The sequence below is a fragment of the Equus przewalskii genome, chromosome 12 (genome assembly GCF_037783145.1).
Source record: "Equus przewalskii isolate Varuska chromosome 12, EquPr2, whole genome shotgun sequence".
In the NCBI taxonomy this organism is placed as follows: domain Eukaryota; kingdom Metazoa; phylum Chordata; class Mammalia; order Perissodactyla; family Equidae; genus Equus; species Equus przewalskii.
Window position 1 is genome coordinate 35,137,352 of NC_091842.1, and position 18,152 is coordinate 35,155,503.

The following is an 18,152-nucleotide window of genomic DNA, read 5'->3' on the forward strand; positions in this document are numbered from 1 at the left end:
GCGCCGCTCGCTCGCTCGCTCTCGGCCCCCCATGCGGATGTGACATTTCACGCCGCCGCCATTTTGAGAGCGAGCCGAGCCGAGCCGCCGGGCGCCGCGTCCGCCGCCCGAGCCCCGCCGCCGCCGCCGCCGCCGAGGAGGCCCGAGCGCGGCCGGCCCGCCGCCCGCCCGCCCGCGCCGCAGCCGCCGCCGCCACCGCGCCCGCCGGCCCCGGCCCCGCAGGCCCGCCGCGCCCGGCCAGGCCGCCCGCCCGCCGCCGCGCCCGGCCCGAGGCGGGGCTGACGCCGCGGCCCCCGCCCGGCCGCCCTCCGCCCCCGGCCGGCCCGCGGCCCCGCGGCCCCGGCCCCGGCCCCGGCGGCGGGAGGCGGGCCCCGCGGCGGCGGCTGCGGCGGCGGCGGCGGCCGCGGCGAGCGAGGAGGCCGCCCGGCCCGGCCCGCCGGCCGCCCGCCCGTCTCGGCGCCGCGATTGGGCGAATCGCGAGCAAGTACGTGCGCGTCTCCCTGCCGCCGCCGCCGCCGCCGCCCGCCGCGGGCCGCCCCGGGGCCGCCGCCGCCGCCGACGACGCGCGGGAGGAGGAGGAGGAGGCCGCCCCGCCGCCGCCGCCGCCGCCGCCGCCCCGGCTCGCCGCCGCCCGCCCTCCGGGCCCGCAGCCCCGGCCCCCGGCCGCAGGCGAGGCCCAGGCCGCGGCCGACATGAACCACCAGCAGCAGCAGCAGCAGAAGGCGGGCGAGCAGCAGCTGAGCGAGCCCGAGGACATGGAGATGGAAGGTGAGGCCCGCGGCCGGCGCGGCGGGGCCGGGGGCGCTCCCATTGTGGCCGCGGAGCCGCGGGCGCACGCGAGGGGCTCGCCATCTTTAAGCAGGCCCGGGCCGCGGGCCTGGCCTGGCCGCCGCGGACCGCCGGGCGAGGCTGCACCGTCATGCCGCGCCCGCGGGCGGGGGGCGGCCGGCGGCCCCCGGCCGGGCTCGGGGGACCGCGCCCCCGCGGCACAGAGCGCCCTGAGGGGTCCGTGGGGGCGCTCGGGCCGCAGGCGTTTGCTCGCGGCGGGCTGCCACCCCGCCGCCCGGGTGGGGAGCGGGCTCCGGGGACCGTCCCCCTTCGCGGGCGTCTCCGGGGCCTGCCTCGACGGGCCCGCGGCCGGCCGGTACGCCCGGGGAGCTCGAGGCCCCCTTGGCCGCGGGGGTCGCGCACACCTGCTCCGGTGCGCTCCCCCGGAGGGCCCACCCGGGCCTGCCGCGTCCCCCCGAGCGCTGGGTGGCCGCGCTTCCAGCGCCGGCTTCGTTCTGCAGCCCCTGCAGGGCCCGCCGATGCGCTCCTCCCTTGCGGCGGCCCTGAGTTCCGAGCCAGGCGCTCCTCGCCTCTCAGTTACCTGGTTTTCGGGGAGTTTGGTACCTGGCTGTGTGCGGGCCGGTCAGCATCCGGCCAGGTGTGTCTTTGAAACTCCGCGAAAGCCCCGCCACCCATGGCTTCCTCCATCCGAATCAAACCTGACTCCAAAGGTAACTTGGTTTTCTGCCCAGGTGGCGGCAATTTTCCCAGGCGCTGCGCTTTGAGATAATCGAGTCCCGGTTACAAAGGTTTGCTGTAAAGGTACCGGAACGGAAAGGGTCTTTGATTCAGGCAGCTCAAGCAGAGTTGGTGGTTGGCAGGCATCTTTTATTTCCCACGGCCTGAAGTACTTAAAGGGGCAAGGTCGCAGTAGTCTTAAAGGATAGTTTCCTTACTTACGTTCAGCGGTCGGCCTGGCAGGCATCCATAGGGGGCCACCTCAATGAACCGGGCGTTGAATGTTCTTGTTTTGCTTTTAGCAAGAGATCTTGGGTCGCGTAAATGAATGGAGGCGCTGAGGAAGCTCAGGTGAAGCAGCGTCGGTCCTGTGGGTGGCCGCACAGGTGGGGCCCTGCACACTCGTTGGTGGGAACACTTACCATAACCACCGTGAATGACTGACTGCCAATAATTGGATGTTTGCTGAAAAAAGGGCTTGCCAGATTGCAGAAGGCAAAGTGGCGGAGATGCCTGCAGGAAGCGCTTCCCAGTGGTACTTGGGAAAGCAGTAATGGGGGACAGGAGAGCGGGTCCAGCCATGGGCCTGGCCAGCTATTTCCCTTGGCCCCAGCAAGGCAGTAACTTCCCAGAGCTTGTGTGATTAAACCAGCCAGCTGAAGGACTGCGTTGCTGAGAGAATTTTATATCTGCCTTTTATGCCACACAACAGAAAGGGCTGCTTTCCAGTTTCTTTTTCAACTGTCACCCGGTCAAGTTAAAAATCCAAATAGTGCTAGCATATAGATTTCCCACGTACCCTGTCTTCCCACTTTTCAAGTGTTTTTGAACACTAGTGAGCATTAATAAACACGGATCTCAGTGAAGAGCATATATTTCTGGTACAGAACTGTGTCCTTGGGGAAATACTCATGTCCACAAGTTCTAAGGACTTTTCTGTAAGACCAGAGAGTATTGAAGAGCAGTGGAAGAATTTTCAGAAATCCCTGCATGCTTTCAAGACTGCTCTTTCCTCATGGAGTTTTATTTTCGTATCAGAGTTTGCCTTGGAAGGGTCGCCCCTAAAATCATTAATCTGAAAATTTGCTAGAATCTCAAACTGGGTGGCAAAGGTTGCAGTTCTTAATGCTGATTCTTAAACTTAACACACTTGTGTCTTTCGAGTGGGACTCTGACCCAGATTCATTATCCAGAAGTACCTTTGTAAGGCTTATGGTTGTGGACACCCTGTGAACACCCACAGGTGTGTGGTTTAGAAAACTGGCTGTGTCTTAGGCAGTCTGTTTCAGCCTGCCTGAGCTTTTCCACTCCTAAAATGTGGTGCTAGGTTTAGACATTGTAGTTTAGGATCAGGAAAAGTGAAGGAATTCTTCCTATTAAAAAGCCAGAAGCGTGGGACTTGGTGAGTAGCAACTCTGGTTGGCTTCGAATGCCAGGCTGTGATAGTGACATGCACCTGTTTGGTGTCTTTGCCCCGATTCCAATAGAATCAGCAGCTGGAAACTGTCAGGAGTTCTGAGCAGCTTGGGCAAAAGATGGCTTTGTCAATGAGGAGCTTTCTGCCCGCCCTCCTGGGCAGGGTGGTTTCGAAGGAGCCTGGGAGACTGGTTTGGTTGGTTGGCTTTTCCTATCAATAGGTCAATGTTAGTTTGCGCTCCTCCTGCTCCACTTAGGATTCAAGTTGCATTTGCTTTTGACTGAACTCTGCAGAGTCCTTGCATTGCATATCCATCCCCTGGAGAATGGTAATGCTCAGGATTAGTTATTTTTAAAATGTCATCTTCTGAGCATTAGGAAGGTTATGAAGGGTAGAGGGCAGAGAGGGAAAAGATGAGGGCATCTTGGCAGTGCCTTGGGGTCGGGGCCACATGCTGCTTGTAAGGCCTGACCGCAGCCGATCGTGCATTTCGCGTTGGGAGGCAGAAAAAACTGTGGGGGGGGGGGGCATTGTTCGGTCCAGCGAGGAATGAATTTGCTTGGCAGTTTATTTATTCGCTGTAACTCAGAGGCAGTGCAGGCCGTGGGGCTGAAGGAGTGACTTGCACAGGCCTCTGCCCTGGGAGTGCTTGGAGAGGTGAGAATCTGGTCTGTGTTATGCCCTGGCGAATCAACAGGAAGTTTTCCCAAGGCCTTGCTTCTGCAAGCTGCAGGCTGGCTAGCACAAATGTAAATACCCTGCTGTTTGTTCCCTGGTGTGGTTCCTCTGCCCGGGTGAGTAGTCCGTTTCAGAGTGTAATCTCTGGGACTCATGGGACGGATGGTCTTGTTAGACTTTTGTACAGCGCTCAGACCGCTGCCATCAGGACACCAAGCTGGGAGCAAATCAATGAGTCATCTGTAGTTTCTGAAAAGAATTGATCACTGACTTCTGCCTTTTTGGTTTGGGGGGCAGCAGTGGTCGAATTCTTTTTCTTCCGAACTTGTGTGGGTCCGTGGAGCATCCGGTTACTTTTCTGCTGAAGCAGGTTTGGGAGTGGACAGCAAGTTCTCTTGCACACAGGCACCAGGTAAACCAAACTTGCGCATTTTGTTGTATCTAAAGCGTAAGTTTCCTTGTCACATAGTGGGCCGTAACAAGATAAAAATCAAGTAATGGGAGAATATTGATTTTCCTCTCACATTAGCTTTGGTTGATAAAAGAACTCTTTGTGAAGCTACAAAGCGAATATTAACTCGGAGCACCCGGAAGGATAGAAGAAAGTAGGCCCAACTTGGGAACTTCTGAGCCTGTCAGGGCTCAGGAGGACCGGAAGTCACTCTGCCCAGGCCTCAGCCCTCCTGATCCTTTCAGGCTGCTGATCCTGATTATCTGTAAACAAGTAAAAGATGGATAACAGCATATATGGGGAGAAAGTGTATACTTGTACCTTTGATTTTGTTTTTTGGAATCAGTGTTGTGGAAAGGGGGAAAGAGGTGGATGGGTTAAAACTCACGCTGGGGCAGTGCGGTGACTGAGAACGGGCCCAGGGCCAGGCCTGAGCTTGAATGTGGACTTTGCCATTTAATTGTTGTGTGACCTCATGCACGTTGCTTAAGCTCTTGGTGCCTCGGTTTCTGCATCCTAGAAAAGGAGGTCAGTCACGTCTTGCCAGCCAGGTTGTTGTGAGGGTGGAAGCATGAGGCCTGTGTAAAGGGCCAGGCCCAGAGTTGGGAGCACAGAGAGGTTCACTCAGTGGTGTTGCTGTGATGGTCACACCTTTGCACCTGTGGAAGGGCTATACTTGGGTTAGGAGTAAAGCAAGGCAGACACCACAGGTGGGGTGAGTTCATTGTCAGTGGTATGCAAAAATGTCCTGTGGCAACTATACCCTAATGTGAATGGGGAAGAAAGCATAACCAGCCCCCATCCAAGCAACACTATTTATGAACTCCTGGGCTCGATGTACCTAAATAGTGTTTAGATTAATGGTATAGTGTTTTAAGAAGAGCCTAATGGAAAGCAGGGCGCATGCGTGGACTTGGTGCGTTGTGACACTGGTAGTGAGGCTGGGTCCGATTGGTAGCCTTCTCTGCTAAGAGTGTTCTTGTGCTTGCGCTGGTGTTTGAGCATCTAACGATTAATTTGATGAGGTTGGGAGTCAGGTGGTGGCAGTGCAGCCAGGTCACCAAGCCTCCAGACTTTGGGAGTTGGCCTTGAATTCTTCTCTCTGATCCCCACATCCTGTTCGCAAGCCCCTTTGCTTTTCCAGCCGCCACCCCGAAGGAGGCCCCTGTTGCCTCATGCTGGGACTGCGCAATGGCCTTCCTACTGGTCTCTGCTTCCATCCTTCCTGAACCCCACACAGCTACGAAAACAGACTGCCCACAGGACGGCTCTGTCGTGTCACCGCCCTGCAGGAAAGGACTCGAGTGTGCTGCCTTCCCTCTGTGTGGGAAGTCTGCAGCCCAGTCTCGGCCACTGGGGTCCTCAGGATGGCCTCAGTGTCCTGTGTGTGGCCAGCTCCTGGAACACACGTGCCCTACCGCATGGGCTCCGACTCCGGCTTGCTGTCCACACTTGTACAGGTGGCAGCGGCTTCTCCTTCTGGAATGCAGACAGGACAGATACCCCAGGAAGTGTTCAGAGCCCCTTCAGATGCCACCCTTTCCCTCCTCCTTTCTGGTGGCCACAGCTACTTGGCCTTGCCTAAGCGCCGAGTAAACCTGTGTCCTCGTCCTCCCTGTGGGGCCGCCGCTTGTGTGCCCGTCTTCCTCGCTGTTGGATCGTTTGTGCTGAAGGTCACCATCTTCGGTTCCTTTTTTGTTCGGTGTACTTGCGGGAGAGCCTCCTTCAGGAAACAGCAGTTCGAAGGCTGAACGGTAGGCCCGGAGATGGCTGGCTGGCAAGGTGGCGTGTGAAAGGCTGCTGAAGCCATAAACCCATGCTGCTCTCACAGCTGCTAATTCAGTTTTATTGTTTTTAACGTAAGTTGCTTGAAGTGGCATTCTTGATCCTCTTGGAAGGAAAAGCTTGATGGGCCTTCATAAATTACTGAGGGTTTCTTTTGAGTAGTTGAGAGTTTTTGTTATTGTTTCTGGGTTTTTGGATGAGCTCTGTGTACCTGGCTGCTTCTGCTTGATTTCCAAGGCAAAGAAATTGTACTCTGGAGCCCGAGAGTAGTAACAAGGTATTTCTTGACGTGCACTGTGACAGAGTTAAATGTGAAATGTCACCTGCTTCATAAACTTCTTGTTCTGAACTAATTTGGACTTAGGAAAGTTGGAGGAAGCAGGATTTTAAGTGTCATGCGTAGGCAAGAAAGTCAGTTATGCCATTTTTCTAGTAAGTTAACACATGCCTTGGCTAATGAGAAGTGAGGCGTGTTGAAATGCTCCTGAAGAGGTGCGAGCCCGCTTTTGAAGGCTGCCGACTTAACCTTGGAGGCTGGGGGTGGAGGCGATTAGAAAGTTTCTTCTGTGGGGAAAGACACCGACCCGAATGCTTCTGGAATTGGTGAAGACACTGCTGAGTGTGAGACTAGCAGGAACTGCAGAATGGAGAGGGGAGAGGGGCCTCTGGGATGGGAGGACACACCCTGAGAAGATGTGCCCTTGTCCACGTTGTGGGGTTGACACGAGCTGGGAAGCGGAGGCCACACGGGCTTGCAGGACGGGACAGCTCCTTGCCTGGTGCAGGCCGAGCCCTCCCGGGCGGTGCGTGTGCTGCCTGGTAGCCAGTTCGGTTCTCAGGTCAACACTTGAGGTGTGGGGACCGCCGTTGTGAGGTCACAGCTGTTAATATTCACAGGGGTGCCCAGGTGTCCTGTCAAGGAGCTCCCATGATCTGATTGACAGGAGCTTTATCTCACTAAGTGGCTCAACTGTGAGTGTTGTCTGCGTCCCTGGGTGGTGGCCCTCCCTTCTTTTTGGGTCATTGAGAATCTCCTGCTGTACAGAGAGGAGGTTCCTGTGTGTGACCACAGCAGTCCGACGTGATGTTCCGGCCTGCCCTCCGTTTCGATTCCGTGCCGGTGACTGCCCTGGTATTCCTGGCATCCTGATGCTGGGAGGGCAGTGTCCTGCGCTAGGTACCAGCCCCGGAATATCGACCAGGGGAAGGTCTGGCTCTCGCAATAGCTTGTTAAACTGGGCTCTGGTGTGGAAGGCGCTTCAGTGAGTGTGTGAGGGTGACCTGCATTGCAGAGTGGGGTCATACCTAGGGAGTAGCCACAGGTGTCCGGGGGTCATCTGACTTCTCTTGGCTCGCCCCACCAGCCGGTCCTTCGTACCTTCGGAAAGAGCTGAGGGGGGGCCTTCCCAAGGGAGACCACGTGGTGGTGCTTCACCGTGTAGGCTGCGCAGCCTCCCACTCTTGGCCCTTTCCAGAAAGGCTGACGGGCCATTCACCTCGAGTTGCAAGTGCATTTCATCAATGTGACTTTGGGGAATAAATTATGTTTCAAGGCTCTTAACTGACTGTGCAAGTCCTGTTTTAAAACAAGCACATGTAACACTCCTGAACGTGTTTACACGCTCACACAGTCCAGCTCTTCTTTTTGCATAGGGTAGGGTGGGTAATTTTTGAAGTGCTTGCTTCTTCCAGTTGATAATTTATATCATCTTGGAGGAGAAATTAATTCAATCAAGTAAATCGTGTGTGGTTAAAAACATTCCACCTTCTTCTTTTATAACCATCATAGAATTCTCCCCAAATATTCTCAGCCTTTTCTCTTCTATCTTTAGCTTGTAAGGACTAAGGGGGTGAACAGATAGGGGCTGGAATGCTTGCCCTGCCCTGCAGAGTGCCCTCAGAGGCAGCTGGGGCAGTGAGGGTCGCTGCGGCCTCTTTGTGAGTGCGCCCCAGCCTTGGGGCTGTCCCTCCCTCAAGTCTGTGGCACGCTCGTGGCCAAGGGGCTGCTGCTGCTCCTGCCTGGTGTGGTATCCCCCCCTGCCCTGGCCAGAAGGAGCCCTTATTTCTCTGAAGCTCTCCAGGTCACCTGTTGGTACTGATGAGAACAAAGGGGCGGTTTTCCTGCTGAGACCCGTCTTAGGGCACGGGGAGATGACGTGGGGGGTGAGCCGACTCAGGGTTTAGCCCTGTGCTGTGCAGTGTGGTAGCCATTCGCCACGTGGTGGTGATTTCAGCTTGACAATGAAAAACCCTGTTCCTCAACCAGCGAGCCACATTTCAAGCATTCGGTAGCCACACATGCTGGTGGCCGCCTCATTGGGTAGTGCAGAACACTTCCATCAACGCAGTAGGTGTCAGTGGCCAGCGCTGGCCTAAACAGTTGGATCCTTGGCTGGAATGTGTTTCTGGTAGTGTTAGTGTCACATTGAACGTTGGAAAGATACAGTGTGTACTGGAAAAGCCAAATTAAAATGAGTAAAACCATTAGAAACTTGTGGATAAATAACTCTTGGGCAAACCCTAAAGAGCAGGGCTTCTCCAGTTATTTGTGGTGAAGAACCAGTTTTTTAAAAAATTTCCAGTCCATCGTGGACAGTTGCTAAACTATATCTTAGAGAAATACATTGCAAACAAATTATTTAAGTGAAATCAAATAGATGTACAAAATAAAGCCCCAGTTTATTATTAGAGTCAACAAATGTAAAGTTACCACTTAGCACTTAGAATGAACACACATGGGGAAAAACTGCGGAAACCAGAGTGTTCATTGAAAGTGTGTATGTGGGCTGTTAGTGTAAAGAAACGCTATTACACTGTAACGTTGTCGGTCCAGCTTGGTAACTAAACAGAATTACGTGTGCAATAGCAGTTCCTGTGTGAAGAGCCTGTATGCAGCCCTTTGGCCGAGTCGGCATACGTGAATAGCTTTTGAAAGAACAATCTTGCCCTCTCCTAGGATGGATGGCATTCCTGCTGCCCGGAGAGGATGGTGTTTATCCCAGCCGTTCCTCTGTTACCAGTACTCCTGAGGATCCAGTGCCCCAGAGGTGTACCGATGACAACAGAGGTTTTTAAAGCAGTTTTCCAGAGCTTATCTGTAGAAAGCTTCAACTATATCCCATAAACTTACAGCTAAATTATCTTTTATTAAAGGAAGTGGATTCTGGGTTGTATCTGCTTTTGGGTTGCAGTTAACACTCTAACCCTAAAATCTGCCAAGCTGTCACGTGGTCCTCTGTGACGTGTGGCACACCACGCCAGCTCGCCAGCACCCGCATGAGCCCCTGCTTGGGTGTTGCAGGAAAGTCTGGTTGCTGGGAAGTCTCCACACTTGTTCTTCATCTTGGTTAGTTCCACGGAGGGGCACCTGTTGGCAGATTCCGCACGGGGCATCTTTGCTCTCGGCTCCGCCCTTTTGTGTGCTTCTCTTGATTTCCACGTGGCCCGGGGATCATGGTCTGCTCCTGGCTCTGTTGCACCCCGGTGGTGCAGAGCTGTCCTTGCTGTGCGCTCGCAGAGCCTGCTGCGGGGCTTCTGTTGACAGACGGATTTATGAAACCCCTCCCAACATGGCAGGAACGGTGCTGGCCGCCCTGCTGGACTGGACATCCTCATGGGGTGAGGGTGCCTGGCACACGTGCAGGGGAGGGCCTCGGTGAAGCTCTCTGATGAAATGGTGAGGGGGACATGGCTGTGCCACAAAGGAAAGACAGGGCTGGCCTGCGATGGGGAAGGGCTGGGCAGCTGAGGTTTCACGGGGAGGGGACACCGCTGAGTTTGGAAGGAGGGAGGGTCTGGAGTGGTGAGAGGCAGGAGGTGTGGAATAGCACGATGGGATCGGGTCTGCACATCTCTGTCCTGAGGGCTTTCGGATCTAGGCAGAATAACGGCCCCCAAAGATGTCTGTGTCCCAGTCCTCGGAGCCTGGGACTGTGTGACCAAATGTGACAGAGGGCCCTCACAGATGTGATGAAGTTAAGGACCCCTAGATGGGGAGATTGTACAGCGTGATCCCGGTGGGCTCCTTCCGCCTGAAAGGATGGAGGTGGGAGTGTCAGAGTGGCGTGGTGTGAGAAGGACATTGCTGCCTTTGAACATGGAAAGGGAGCCAAGGAAAGTGGGCGGGATCTAGAAGCTGGAAAAGGCAAGAAGATTCTCCCCTCCAGGGTCTGAAAGGAACACAACCTTTCTGACACCTCGATTTTAGCCCAGTGAGACCTGTTTTCAGACTTCTGACCTCCAAAACTGTAAAGAATAAATGTGTTGTTTAAGCCACTAAGTTTGTGGTGATTTGATCAGCACTTGGAAACTAATACAGGCTCCAAGGAGTGGGGGTAAGAAGCAGCACGTGGGTGCCCAGTAAATGGAGCTGGCCTTGAACCCTAGAGAGCTGCGAAGAGGCTTGACGAGTGTGGCCACTCACCCTCACTGAGGACTCCTTACTGTGTGCCAGGCCCTGTGGTGTGAGGCTGTCCCTGTGTTAACTCACTCGCTCCTTACTGCAACCCTGAAAGCGCCGTGTCCTCATCCCCACGTTAGAGCAGAGCAAAACGAGACTGTGAGCGAGTTCACTAACTTCCTCAGGTCAGCGACGGGCTTTGAACCCATGCAGTGCGGCCTCACAGCCATTTGCGATCCATCGTAGCCAGTAGGCACCATTGGTCATAAAAGTAGTGGTGACTGCTTTGTAATTTAAACACCCCTGCTGCCTTCTCCCACGTTTCTTAGCTCACCGCCCCACAGTGTAAGCTGCAGTGGGGCTTCCAAGTCTGAACGTTTTGATGTGGTTCACCGCGTACTTTGAATATAGAATGTAACTCACTGCCCGCGTCAGCTGGGGCCACCTGGACAGTTCAGCTAGTGGAATATGGGGGCATGAGAAGCCAACTAGTATATATTTTTAAAAGTAGATGCCCTCCCCCCGCTTCGAGAAGCCCAGTGACTGAATCAGGCCTTCAGTAACATGTTATAATAAGATCCTGAGCTGAAATGAATCATCCCTAACGCACACCATTTGGGGCTCGGGGGATATGGAGAGATTTAAATTTGAGAAGGCTTGTCAGCTGGGGCTCCGGGCACAGTGGGCTGCATTTCAGAATACCCAGTTCTGCAGCCTGCAGGGTTAGCTGCTAAGGCACCTTGAACCGAAGTGCAGACCTCGGCCGCTCAGGCCCGCCGGCATCCTGGCCCCCTGACACTGCCCGACGGAGGAGCAGACTGGGGCTCCTCCGAGCACCTCCATGAGGATGGCCCGAACTTGGCAGCCCCCCGCTGCTCCCCGGGCCGTGTCCTGTTGTGAAGCCCTGACCAGCTGTGTTTGTGTCCTCCCTGTCGCGTAAATCACCTAGTTTCCTTCCTAAGACAGCCGCTTTCACAAGGTGGAAGGAAGACTGGGTCAGAGGTCCCGAGCCCCGGGATCCCTTAACTGGGCAGGGGTGGAAAGAACCCAGGTGGCCTGGAGGCCGGCCTCCCTGCTTCAGGAGCTTCCGGTGAGCTGTGTGGTGGTGTCTGTGTGGCATACTTCCAGTATTTTCCTTTTGGGTCTCTTCCCTGACAGTGAATTTTAAAATGCAGTCTGTATTGTCGTAGGCAACTTTGGGGAGCACGTTCAGCTTGTGAAGCGATTGTAGCTGTCCCAACCTGTAAAAGCTACAGCAAAACAGGTGTACAGACAGGAACCCTTACTCGGTTTGACATCAGTCTGTGCCTCTTAAGTCTCTGATTGAAGAAAACTTGAGTAAGGGTGGCTTTTTGGTCTTAGCTATTTTTCCCAATTCCCCTCTGCTCACACAGTGCAACTCGAGACGCGGCTCGCGCGCACCGGGTCTGGGATTTCCTCTGAAAGCACCCCTTTTGGACCTGGCATCTGAGGGGTGATTTCAGTGACTGCGCAGGTAGATTTAGGGTAGTTATTGGTCATCAGTTGTGCTTGAGTTTCTGCAGGTGAAAAATGGGAAGATGAGAGATGCAAGTTTTGGCCTCAAGGAACTTGGTCAGGACTGAAGACGTCCACAGCACAAATGGTGACGCGCAGCCGGGCGCAGATAACTGCTAATGCGTTGAGCAGGGGCTTGGCAAAATTGAGACCTTTAAGCGAGTTGATTTGGGGGCGTCTGGAGAAGATGCAAATACGTGAGGTGACCTTTTGGGGGAGATGCAAATTAGCCTTGAGGTGACTAGTTCAGCTTCAGGTTGCACGGCGCCAGTCACACGTCTTCTGTGTCTCGGACACAATAGTGCCAGTTAATGCCGGGTGGGCGGGGAGGCGGTGGTGATCTTCTGCTCGGTTGTAGTCTCCCGGTTGTAGTCTTCCTCGGCACTCAGTTCCTGGGAATTGTGATGTTCAAAGCGTGGTCCCTGTGAGCTGTTTAAAGTCTTGGGGATTATTCTAAAGTCGGTTGTTAATTGCCTTGCGGGGAACCTGGCGAGAGGAAGAATTAGTACTAGAAATCTGAATGTTTTCTCTGTGGCCAGTATTTCCTTGGAAATCAGAGGCTATTATTTAAAATTGACTTTCTATTTTGATGAAGTTAAGTCCTATAATTTTTTTAAGACCTCTTATTTTTCTTAAAAGACTGTTTTCATTTCGGGTGTGTTGGTATCAGAGGGCGCTCGGTCATGTAATTTTGTTTTAGAGCAGAAAGTGTCTGTTATGCCCCTCCTCTGCAGGTGAAGGAACCAAGCTCCCAGGGATGAAGCGATTTCTAGACCCGCACTGTCCAGCCTTGTAGCCGCTAGGCACTCGTGGCTGATTAGATATCGATTAATTACTCAGTTCCTCAGTCTCGCTAGCCACAGTCCGGGGGCTCCATAGTGCCGTGTGGCTGGTCGATTCCATATTGGATGGCATTTTCTTCCGTAATAACCTAGGAAGAAGACTGCCCACATGGACTGAGCGTTGTGCGAACTTGCTGGTCATCCTGCAATCGCTGCTTCAGGCCCTGGGGGCTGGGGGTTTAAAACGAGGGAGAAGTGATAAGATGTCTTTGCTTAAGGAAAGTCAGCAGGGTATGGACAGGTCGTGGGAACAGGTAATTAATGCAGGATAGAAAGTGATGGCCGCCACCAGAGGTGGAAAGGGGGCTGTGGAAGTGGAGGGGAGAGAGATGGCATCCGGGAAGCAGAGGGCTTGGGGAGGCGGGGCCTGTGGAGGCGGGCCGTCAGGGCGGGTAGGGGTAGGGTTTGACTTCAGGGCGGTGTGAGGTGAGAGTAGCAGAGGCAAGGCTGCTGGGCAGGTGAAGATAGAGGCGCCGTCCTTGTGTTGCCTAGGCATGTCCATTGTGTTGTCATTAACACCGTGTTGTGTTTCTTTGCTTTTCCCCCCATTGGCCTTTGAGGTCGGAGGAGCAGGGACGAGCCCAGGTAATTTTCTGCACCTTCAACAGTAGTTTCTCCCCACAGAGTGCCAAATAATCAATGCATCGCATTTTTGTATTTTAGTTTCAATCAGACTGGAACATGCCGCAATATTAAATACCAATTAACCTTGATTTTACCTGTTTTGCTAACAATTATAAAGGGTTAGATTTGCATCTGCCCTTCTCTAAGTCTTTTTGATTTAAAACGTATTAGTAATCACCATGATTTTTAAAATAGCAATTTATGTTAAGATATAATTCGCATACGTCACAGTTCACCCACTGAAAGTGTACAGGTCCGTGGGTTTAACTTTATTCAGTTGTGTAACCATCAACACAATCAAAATTGAACGTTTTCCTTACCCTAAAAAGAAACTCTGTTCATGAGGTCTCTCTGTCTCCCTGCAGCCCTAGCCAGCTCCCAGTCTCCTCTCTCTTCAGCTTGGCCGATTCTGCACGTTTCACATAAATGGGATCATACAATCGGTGGCCTTTCGTGTCTGGCTTCTTTCACTTGGCGTGACGTCCTCCAGGTTTATCCACGTCGGAGCAGGTGTCAGTGCATTGTTCATTCTGTTGCGGAATAGTATTCCATCGTACGGGACCTCATCGTGATTTATATTGGATCAAAAAGATGTACGGGTCCTCATGATTGTGGCATCTGTAATAGGTTTTATTCAGTATTTTTTAAAAGGACTTGGACCACCTTTGTGCTTAGGAATGCGCTTCGCTGCTACATTGGATGAGCTAGGTGGCATGGGGTGGGGCTGGCCCTGTCACTGAGGATGCCCTCAGCAGCAGAGTAGCGGGAGACACGAAGGGATTTGTTAGATTGTTACCCTGCACCGCCTCTCACAGTCCCTTGCTTCTGCGTGTGGGGCTGGAGCTGACGTCCGGGCATGCAGTCTGCAGGGAAGTTGGGTGGGAGGTGGATGAGACTGAGCTGGACCCGCTTCCATAGGGGCCTCTCGGGGCGCTTCCAGGGGCCCGTGGGCTCAGAAGGCGGAGAAACCCCCAGGCGTAAAGGAATCTGGGTTCCTTTACTCCCGCCCTCCAAATGACTGGTCTGGTGTCTCCTAGGTAGGGACTCTGCAGGGCGGCACCGAGCCACCATCAGACTGGTCTCTGGCCTGTCACACTTTTTCTTGTCAGCATCCTGTTAACAGTTTTAAAATTGAGAACCCCAAAGAGCTTTTGGGAGGTGGGGTATATCTGTCATTATTTGCCATATTAAAAATTGAGGGGCCAGCCCCGTGGCCGAGTGGTTAGGTTCACACGCTCTGCTTTGGCAGCCCAGGGTTTCACTGGTTCGGATCCTGGGCATGGACATGGCACCACTCATCAGGCCGTGCTGAGGTGGCGTCTCACATGCCACAGCTAGAAGGGCCCACAACTAAAATATACAACTGTGTACTGGGGGATTTTGGGGAGAAAAAGCAGAAAAAAGAAGAAGAAGAAGCCGGTACATGGTAACACAAATAACATACTTTATATAGGAAATGATTTTTTTCCAAAACAAAAAATTTAATTAGAAATGACATTGCTTTTACATTTTTGCAGATTTCTTATTGTTTGTCTTAATAGGAGACAGCTGAATTCTCATATCTGCTTCTGCTGTCAGTTGCAATGTAATTTTAGTGGAAATATAAAGAAAACCCGGCCTTACAGAGGAGTACAGTTAGAAAAACCTTTTCAGATAATTGTAGCAATTCTTTGATACTATACCAAAATTTGGTAGCTTCTTAAGGTTAATCGCAATGTGCAGTTTGAAGCCCTATGAATTAACTTTTCATGCTCCATTGCATTAAAATTCATTGGTCTGTCTTGCACTTTGAATGGAGCTTTTCCAATACCATCGTTGGTCATTTGGAAACTATTGATTCATTGAGTTATTCAGATCTTGTGAATGTTGCCCTATTTCATCATACAGTTACATTTAAAAAGTCGCTTGCGAGTACCTACTAAAACCTCGCATTCGTGTGTGAGCAGCCTCATGCGGTTACCTCACTGGGGACACGGGTGTAGTTTGAACTCCAGAAAGCTCACTGGGACCAAGGGAGCAGTGAGTTCCATCTCTAAGAGTCTTACCACTTTCTTGGCAGAGTGGGTGAAGACGGTTGGATGGTGATTAGCGGCAGCCCATTGCCCGCAGCAGCACGGTGGCCACTTCTGTGTCCCCAGTGCCACGGGGATGGGGAGCAGGCTGTGCTGGATGGTCCCCTGCAGTGGGGAAGTGCCATGGATTGGGAAGTGGACACCAGAACTCTCCTGTGGTTTGGTTTGGTTTGTTCTTTACTTAAAGGTGTCTATAACATGGTCCTGTTAAGATGAATAACAGGTGTTTTGTGAGAATTCAAGGAGAGAGTGCTTAAACCAGAAGTAATTTGCAATTTTGATTACTTTGCTTTCTAATCCTTCATAATACCCATCACACATTCCGCTTACTAATATTTATTGTGTTCATCCCTGTTTCCTCATTTTCCAGTAGCTTGTGTGGAACAGTTGAGACTCTTTGGGGCATTGGTCTGAATTTACACATGACTTAGAAAACAGCGCACGTCGTTTACGTACGTGAGTTTATTGGATGTGTGTGTTGTTAAACCAGTGTTTCTGTGGATCTTTTCTTTCCGTTCCGTTCTGACCTTCCATTTTCCTGGCTCTGTAAGATTTGCAGCTCCCTCTCCCCCAAAAGAAAACTTGTTTTGATGCAAACATTTGTGTACTCCTTTGTATGAGACCACCTGAAGGTCTTGGGGCAAAAAGATTCAGACCCTGCATCTTTTATAATCTTTCAGTTCTCTTTTCCCAAATAGCTAAAAGATCTGAAACCATGTGCCAAAGGAGAGTTTATCGAAAGAGTCAGCAGATCCTTTCTTACTCTCCTCGCTGGTCTTTTCTTTTTGTTTTTATGTTACTATACAGTAAAATTGACTTCGGGAGGATTATGGCTCTATGAATTTTGACACATGCGTCGGTTTGTGTGACCGCTACCACAATCAGGATACACAACTGTTCGCTCACCCAAAAAACTCCCTCACGCTGTCCTTGTGTAGTCACGTCTTCCACCTGACATTCGCAACCTGTGGCAACCCCTCAGGTGCTCTCCATCCCTTACCGTTTTGTCATTTTGCACATGCCATGTAGCGGAGTCATACCGCATGCGACCTTTTCAGGCTGGCTTTCTCCATTCAGGATAGTGCCTTTGAGGGTCATCTGAGCTGGGTGTGTCAGTAGTTCATGCCCTTGTTGCTGAGCAGTGCACTCAGCCCACTGTAACGGTGGGTTCCGCATCCGTGGACTCAGCCACCCGCGGGTTGGAGCTTAGAGCCTTAGAGGGCCCACCCGGGGGCTGGAGCATCCTCGCCGGTTTTGGTATCCCCCACGGATACCGAGGGATAACTGTATTCCGTTGTGTGGACCTGTCACTGTTTATTTATCCATTCTCCCACTGAAGAACGTCTGGGTTGTCTCCAGTTTTTGACAGTTGTGAATAAAGCCGCTGTAAATATTCATGTAAGGTTTTTGTGTGAACACGAGTTTTCATTTCTCTAGAATAAGGTGTAGAATTGTTGGGTCCTATTGTAAGCTATGCTTAACTTTAATAAGAAGCCACCAAACTAGTTTCCAGGCGGCTGTGCCATCTTGCATTGCCACCGTCAGTGTATGAGGGTTGATCCACTTTGTCAGCACCTGATACTGTCAGTATTTTTTATTTTAGTCTAATAAGTGGGTGGTGGTAACTTATTGTAGCTTTAATGTGCGTGTATCTATTAGCTGATGGTCAAACATCTTTTCATGTTTTTATTTGCAATCCCTGTATCCTCTTTTGACGTATCTGTTCAAATATTGAGTTGTTTTCATTAACTCTCAAGTTTTGAGAGCTCTTTATATTTGGGATACAAGCCCTTTGTCAGGTATGTGATTTGCGGATATTTTCTCCCAGTCTGTAGACTGTTTATTCTCTTTTGTCTTCCTGGAGCAAAACTTTAGTTCTAATGAAGTCTGGTTTATGAAAAAAAAATTTTTTTTCTGGGTCTTTTGGTGTTATGTCCAAGAATTCTTTGTCCTGCCCCACGTTTTCTTCTGAAAGTCTTATGGTTGTAAAATTTCTATTTACACCTCTGATGCGTTCTGAGTGAATTTTTGTGTAACGTGTGAGGTGGGGTTCTGTTTCTGACCTGTAGCCGTCCACTTGTGCCTTTAGGACTAACCTTTTTCCACTGAATTGCTCATACCCTTGTCAAGTCAAGTAGTAGTGTTGATGTGGGTCTGTTTCTGGACTCTTCCATCAATCTGTGCCTGTCCCTTTGCTAACACAACACTGTCTTGATTACTGAAGCTTTATAGCGAGTCTTAAAGTCAGGCAGTGTAATACCTCAAACTGTGTTCTTCTCAAAATTGTTTACTTTATTTCCTGTACATTTCCATGTCAACTTTAGAGTCAGCTTATCTACAGGTACAAACAAATCCAGTTGGGATTTTGATTGGAACTGTGTTCAAACATGCGGATTCACGTGGGGGAGCTCACGTCTTTACTAGGTTGTCGTCCGGTCCATGAACATGGTTCATGTCTCCTGTTGCAGTGACCTTACCTCTTGAATGTCTGGTTTCCCCAGGGGACATTGCTAGTGCAGAGCAGATGGCCAAGGTCTCCGCTGATTTGTAAACTGAGCTGTCCCCCCCACCACTCCCCTTTTTTTTTCTTTTAAAGTAAAACCAGATTTTCTTTGCTACTCCTTGGGAAACTAGTCTTCCTCCTAGGAACTTTTTTCAAGATTTTATTTGTCCTTTTCTCCCCAAAGCCCCCCGGTGCTGTGTGGGACACGACCTCAGCATGGCTCGATGAGCGGTGCCATGTCCGCGCCCAGGATTTGAACCGGCGAAACCCTGGGCCACCGCAGCAGAGTGAGCGAACTCAACCACTCAGCCACAGGCCGGCCCCCTTCCCAGGAACTTT

At 52.0% G+C, this 18,152-nt stretch overlaps 1 protein-coding gene across 3 annotated transcripts in view; it reads left to right on the forward strand.

The window, feature by feature from the left end:
• The first annotated feature begins 531 nt into the window (after nt 1–531).
• USP7 (ubiquitin specific peptidase 7) overlaps nt 532–18,152 on the forward strand; it is a 62,253-nt gene continuing 44,632 nt past the window's right edge. The window contains exon 1 of one of the 3 annotated variants that reach the window (XM_070566801.1): nt 532–768. In XM_070566801.1, the coding sequence (XP_070422902.1) occupies nt 693–768 (76 nt within the window). In that variant the 5' untranslated portion in view covers nt 532–692. Of the gene's footprint in view, nt 769–1,009; nt 1,500–18,152 lie in introns of those variants that run through there. The other 2 variants (XM_070566800.1, XM_008528248.2) reach the window with 2 other exon arrangements.